The following is a 7,545-nucleotide window of genomic DNA, read 5'->3' as shown; positions in this document are numbered from 1 at the left end:
TGCAAGACAGAAATTTTTATTAATGACTGAAGTTTCAGAAAATGTGAACCATTGAACTACTGACTCAATCTTTTAAAACAAATATGTACCTTTTTTATGGCCTCTTGGTATTCATTACAATGACACTCAAATCACATACACACATGTAAAATAATTTTTAGAAAATTCACACACTAAAAAGAGTTCAAAATATCCTTCCGTTGTTCTCAAGAAGAATTTAGTGCAGTCGCTCTTGATGCCTCATTTTGATTACCGTGACATCTCTACACTGACCTTAACATGAGACTGACAGACAGACTACAGCGTGCTCATAATAATGCATGTGTTCGATTTATTTCCAGCGTCCGTAGATCTGACCGTATTACATCTTCAATAAATATTCTGTCCTGGGTCCGTCTCAAAGAGCGAAGAACTATTCCCTCTCTCACTTTACTCTTCAATAGTCTTCAGAACTCTAACCATAGCTACTTAGCTTCTCGTTTTCAACGCTTGTCCTCATATCACGAAATAGATACTCGCTCACAACACCATATTACACTCTCCATTCCTAAACACAGAACATCCTTCTACTCTTTATTTTTCACCGTCTCTGCAGCTCATCTCTGGAACTCTCTATCACAACATGTCAGAGATTGTCGGACATTGTCTAGTTTCAAAAATAAACTAAAATTGCACTTTTTCAATTCAGATTTCTTTGAATAATAAGTTCTTTTCTCTGCAATAGGTTTGTAAAAATATATATATTTCATTTCCTTCCTTTCCACTTTTTTGTTCTCTTAATCACCAGATGAATTTACTATCATACCTTTCTTATTGTGGATTTTATTTAATTTTCGTATTTCTTTTTTTCTTTTTTTTATTCTCATTTTATTACATTCTATGTTGTTAGATTTTTCCTTACGTTTTCCATATTAACTATTTGTACTAAATGTGTTGCTTTTTATTACATTGCAATGTATTTTACTTTCTTTTTTCTATTATGGTATTATTTTCATGTTGTTTAGAGTCGATTTTGTTATGCTATTATTACTATTGTTATTATTATTATTATTATTATTATTATTATTATTATTATTATTATTATTGTAATATGTTAGTGTTCTGTTCTTTAACTTTTTGTTAAATTTTCACTGCTTGTATACTTTGTGACCTGTTAGAGTGTAAGAGAACTCACTATGGCCTTAACTCGACAGTATAAATAAATTCTTCTTATTATTATTACTATTATTATTATTATTATTATTATTATTATTATTATTATTATTATGTTTCTTTTTGAATGGAGAAGGATATCCCAAACATTTGGTAAATATCATAAAAAGCTTATATGAGACAAAAATATTGATACGAGTATGTAATCAGATAAGCAATTCAGTAATAGTAAACCAAGGTGTGAAGCAAGGTTCCCAGCTATCTCCAACATTGTTTAATATATACCTCAATAAAGCTATAGAAGAATGGCAGAATAAAATGGCATTTGGTATAAATTTAGGAACAACTGTATTAAATAGAATGCTTTTTGCCGATGATCAAATATTGATGCAGAATCTGAGGATTATCTACAAATGGTAACTTACCAGCTCCAGCTAATAACAGAAGGATATAACCTAAAATTTTCTAATAACAAAACTAAAACAATGGCTTTCAGAGGGCTTAACCATAGGCGATGTACAATAGTTATCAATCAAGGAACTATACAACAGATATCTTCTTTTAACTACTTAGGCTGCAATATATCTTATTTTGGTGAACAGGATATTAACAGTAAGTTGAGCAAATTCCAACAGATCTGTGGAACAATAAGAAGAACTTTAAGAAATAAAACACAGCGCTCAACACAATTAAAATTTAACAAAACCCTAGCAGTTCCATTATTAACTTACGGCTCAGAAAATTGGTCATTAAACCGCTCATCAAAAATAAAAATTGAAGTAAGCGAAATGAAGTTCCTACGAGGTGTTGCTGGTTATACTTTATTGGATCACCAAAGAAACCAAAATATCCGACAATTATTAAATATTTTTAATTTAGAAGAAAAGATTAAAAATCAGAAACAAAATTGGTAGAAACATATTACAAGAATGACTAATGACAGATTACCAAAAAAAATTATGGATTATGCACCAACAGGATATAGAAATATCGGAAGACCGAAAATAAGATGAACAGATGATTTAAGCCTTGAAGACGGAACAGGCCAATAGGCGTAATCCCTATAGCTGAAGAAGAAGATGTTTCTTTTTGTAGCAAATACTGCTCATAAAGCAGCCAAATAATACAGAGCCACCGGTGTGGTCAGTCGGTTAAGGCGCTTGCCTGCCGGTCTGAAGTTGCGCTTCGGCGCGGGTTCGATCCCCGCTAGGACTGATTACCTGGTTGGTTTTTTCCGAGGTTTTCCCCAACCGTAAGGTGAATGCCAGGTAATGTATGACGAATCCTCGGTCTCATATCGCCAAATACCATCTCGCTATCACCAATCTCATCGACGCTAAATAACCTCGTAGTTGATACAGTATCGTTAAATAACCGACTTAAAAAAATAATACAGATGCGTTATACGAAAATAGTTCACCTAACCTGCCTTGCTTATTGGCTTCATAGAGTGACTGACTCTACTCGTGGGCCATATAATGAGATTGACAGCTTCATATCGAATATGAAATAGTAATATGCGTTGAAGTTTTCATTTTGGAGGAAAAGGTTGAAAAAGCGAAACGTAGTTGAGCTTTTTTAATTTCCGAGAATTGAAAGAAAACATACCGCTCGTGTATCGACATTATTTTGTGCGAAGATCGTTTATTACATACCTGAAAGAGGAATTTCTAATTAGTTGCAATGAAATCTCCATCTTGGTGTCTGTTCAATGACGGCAAATTTGCAAAACAAAAATATCTATCTTCAACATTGTTACTTTAAAATGTTTTCTGTGTTTACTATACTCCAGCAGGCCATGATATACGTCTGTCTTTTTTTTCCCCCAGTCTATAAATGCGAACTTAAAACAAACGGTAAGGTTATGTAATGATTTATTTTTCATTTTAATATTTTAACAATATTATTTATATAACATATTGCAGTAATAACATCGGCAAGTTTGTTGGTTTTTTTCACGGCTTCTTTAATGTTACTTGCATCAAGAAAGCAGTAACTTTAGTGGAGTTGTAGAGTTTACTTAATTTTTGAAAATATTTAAAAACAATAATTAACAGTGCAATTTAGGTGAACTTGCAGTGGTAAGTTTTGCAATTTATAATTATTACTATATTGAACGTCTCTAAAAATAACATGTTAAAAGCCTAAAGCAGTAAAATCAATATGCCACTTAAGCGGTACGACGAGGGAAATTGTTATGTGTGTTAGGTTGGGAATACTGAATGTGGAATTTTAGACTTACCGCGGATTGGTTTTGTGTGGAAACCAAGCAAATACGCACGATCTCGCACAAAACAATTTAACATGTTTCTTAATGTAATTGCTATTTTATCAAAATAATTTAAATACCATTATTTGGTTCAGAGAGTATCCGTTTTTGGTGCAAGGATAATTCATTTAACAGGTTTCTAAATTAGTCTTGAATACATTCTTTAATAAATCACTCCAAACCAATATCAATATAGCGTGAATTGTATATAAAGATTATTTTTTTGTGTTGGCAGCATTGTGCACTATTGTTTACGTAAATAAAACAAATGAAAATTAATGTTGTACGTAAATATTGTTTTAAGAAACACAGGGAACAAATTGGGCAAATACTAATTATAATCATAGGATATCAATTTCGTGAAACTTTTCACTTTGTAAAATGACTCGGATAACTTAGACAATGGAAATTAAAAACTGTGGTGAGCTCCACACTGAAATACCAAATTTTACCCCATTTGTATTTTATTTTTGGTCCAGCAAAAATATTCGTTTTTTACGAAACACTCTTAAAAATACGGCTATGAAACTTCGATATCCTCCCACACCACACACGAGACTGATGTCTGATTTGATTTTACTCCTTTAAACTGTATCTAACTCCTTAAATTGACTGAGCATATTGAGAATTACATCAATTGCTTTCCCAAAAAAGCGATATGAAATGTTTCATCTAAAGATATGTCTTATCTAGAAAAGGAAGCAAACACGACCAAATTCTATTAAATATTTTGTTTCAAATATCTCTAAGAATAACCTCCTGAAATTATTGACATTACTTACGGTTCACCCTGTAATTATAATGCAGTTTGCGGATGCGGAGGTGAAACAAAATGTATTTCGGTGTACGCTAGCAGAAAAGATTGAACATCACTGGATTAGAACAATGGAGAAAATTCATGACTTCATCGGAAATCAAACCCGCGACCTAATGACTTCGCAGCGCCAGCGTTACGCTTTAACTGCGGCTCAACTGCGACTCAACCGTGGAGAGGTAATGAAAATCATCAAAATGGCGAGGACGCTGACATGGAGAAAATGATTATGTACTTATATTATAAGGAAGATGGTAATATATTCCGTCTTCGATTAAAATTATAATAATTATTATGATGGCGATATACGGTAGAAAATTAATGTTGTGAATGAAAACTTTTAATGCAATACCATTTTTATTTCAAAGAAATCAGATTCATATTTCACTTAACTACACAATGTACAAATGTATAACATGTAAATGCAGGACATTGAGTAGGTACAAAATTATTTGCTGTAAAGTACGTTACGTTTTTTCTTATAATTGCATATATTTAATTTTATTGCACAAATTTAAATTCAACATATACATAACGAAAATAATGTACAAAGTAATTTATCATTAAGTACGTGGATCAAGTTTGTAAACAAATCGTTATTTAATTTCATTTTATATGTAGAATAATAGCAATAAAGTTCAGAAAATGTCTACCATTAAGTAATTATGCATTCTTTTCATAAACAGTTACAAATCATTTATATTTTTAACACTTGATTTGTGAACATATTCTTTGCACGTTGACCTATGTCATTTTCTGGAAAGTAAGAAAATGAGATAGGATATTCCGCTGCTAATTGACTCCACCTCTAAGGAATATCAATAGTTGGTGATTGCTGTTAATCGTAGAAATAAATATAACGAAATTGAAGTGCACCATTACAATTAGAACAGGCCTGCATAAACAGCGCTCAACGAGCGCGCGCGCTCTTTCGGAGCGGGGAGGAAGATACGTCAGAATGACAGACTTGCTATAGGTAGAGGAGAGGGGAAACGACCACTCATTTATCTAGTGGAGTGCAGTGTGTAGGCCTATTCTCAGTAATTGTTTCACGTTGCTTACCTACTGCTACAGTATAATATGGAGGAATCTAAAAGACGGAATATAACATTTAACATTTAACGATTTACAGCTCGAACTTCAACATTAACAATACTATCCACGACTACACAGGCTGGCTGTGAAAATGATCGCTATGTTTGGCTCAACATTTATATTTGTTAGCAACTGTTTTCTATAATCAACTTTAATAAAGGCAGACATCAAACATCTGTAACTGAAGTTTCATTGCGATCAGTAGGCTACTGTTCCTTTCAGCTGCCAAGAGCATAAAATCTCGTTTTGATGTACTGATAAATAAGAATATAACAAAATGATATTGTACATTTAAGTAGCTATAGAATTTCTATTACTTCTGTAAAATAAATATTTCTTTATTAATTAATAATAGTCCAAGATAGTTTTGCAAACACTGAATGGGAATTTATTTCATAAGCACTCGTAATAGTACTTTCTTTTGTGTACATTTTGTACGAGATCACCCCTTCTTCCAGTCCACCCTCATAACAGAGCGCAGCTAATATCTGCATTCCGCTCATGAGCTGTGAGCCGGCTCGGAGAGCGCAAACCTTGTGCAGGCCTGAATTAGAAGTTCTGTATGGAAATAGTCTTCAGTTTGTCAAATGCGCGAAAAAGTTCGTCACTCAATTTTCATATGTTTTCTTCCTCCAATTTAAAACAAATACACGACAAACTGATTCCATTATAGTGCTAGGATAGCAATTGGGTAAATTAATTAATGATTTGTTACACAGATTATAATTTATAATTATACATTTTCCGTTGTTACTGCATATTTTTAAACAGCATATTATAGTATTCTTGTCCATGCGATTAACATCTTTATTCAGCTGATCTAATCTATGCAAGTATGTGATGCAGAAGAATATTCCCATAATTGTTGTTGAATATCTCGTTACGTTAAATTCCTTGGCGAGCACTTTCAACTCACTGTATTAGTTTTCCTTGGAGTAATAGATATTCTGTATCCATTTTTTGATTTGATTACCATTTCAAGTAGAAGAACTAAGTCTTCTACTTTGTCAACAGAACGTACTTCATAATGTCGTAGGACACTCGATAGCACCATTTTCATTTCCAGCATGGCAAACTTCTGACCGATACAGTTTCTGGGACCAGCGCTGAACGGAACATATGAATAAGGATGTCTACTGACAACTTTTTCTGGTAGAAAGTTGTCAGGATTGAATTCTTTTGGATTAGGAAAAATATTAGGGTCTAGATGGAAGTGGTATATTGGTACAAATATGTTGGCCCCAGCTGGAATCTTGTAAGATCCTGTAACACGAAAGTCTGTTATCATCATCTATGCTTGTTAAAGGAAATAGCATATTTATTAATGTTTTAGAAACATAGATGATATTTTGAATATGTCTTGAATAGTTTTATGAATTCATACTGTATCAAGATTACCACGGTTTCATTGCCATTAATTACTTTATTATTTTGGTTTATGAATTTGTTGTAGAATATTTGCTCCGAAAGTCTCATCGTCTAGCAATTGACGACCTAAATTTCAATATAGAATAAATTCCAAAATCATATTTGTAAGATATTGATTAAAATGTACTGCCATATGCATGTTGAGATACACTCCACACCGTCTTTCGGCACTCGAATCAATCATTTACAGTTGAAGTACGGCAGAGCCCATTTAATATAATACACTCATATGAATATACCTCTCCTAGATTAAATAAAATAAAATTTTAAATATTGAAACTTAAATCCTTTAGAAAGTTACTTCTTCAATTATGAAGCATATGAAGTAAAAGGAGTGTAAAGATGTGGGCAATCAGACTTCAAAATTTTCAAAGAAATAATATAAGATTTTAGCGTTCATCTTACCGTAATATTTGTTTTGCATATTCCGCCTGTCTGTATATCTGTATCTATGAAAATGAATTTTTAGTATAAAATGTTCGACAGATTTTGTTCGTGGAGAATATACATGATGAAAAAAGTTAAACAGACAAAGTCTGAGAGGTTATACAGGACACCAAAAGAAATAAAAATACATAGGCCCTAATAATAATGATAATAATAATAATAATGATAATGATAATGATAATGACAATGATAATGATAATGATAATGATAATGATAATGATAATAATAACAATAATAATAATAACCTAATCGTAGCCCAATAGTAATAATTACTTACTTATAGCTTTTAAGGAACCCGGAGGTTCATTGCCGCCCTCACATAAGGCCACAATCAGTCTCT

General features: G+C 32.3%; 1 protein-coding gene across 2 annotated transcripts in view; it reads right to left on the bottom strand.

Moving 5' to 3' along the window:
* Positions 1–4,570: 4,570 nt before the first annotated feature.
* The window catches only part of LOC138698302 (cytochrome P450 4C1-like), a 42,110-nt gene continuing 39,135 nt past the window's right edge, over positions 4,571–7,545 (bottom strand). For both annotated transcript variants that reach the window (XM_069824116.1, XM_069824117.1), the window contains exon 12: positions 4,571–6,593. In XM_069824116.1, the coding sequence (XP_069680217.1) occupies positions 6,238–6,593 (356 nt within the window). In that variant the 3' untranslated portion in view covers positions 4,571–6,237. The remainder of the gene's footprint in view (positions 6,594–7,545) is intronic.

This window comes from Periplaneta americana, chromosome 4 (assembly GCF_040183065.1).
Source record: "Periplaneta americana isolate PAMFEO1 chromosome 4, P.americana_PAMFEO1_priV1, whole genome shotgun sequence".
In the NCBI taxonomy this organism is placed as follows: Eukaryota; Metazoa; Arthropoda; class Insecta; order Blattodea; family Blattidae; genus Periplaneta; species Periplaneta americana.
The sequence above is the reverse complement of the archived record's forward strand: the minus strand, read 5'-3'. Positions and strand labels throughout refer to the sequence as shown.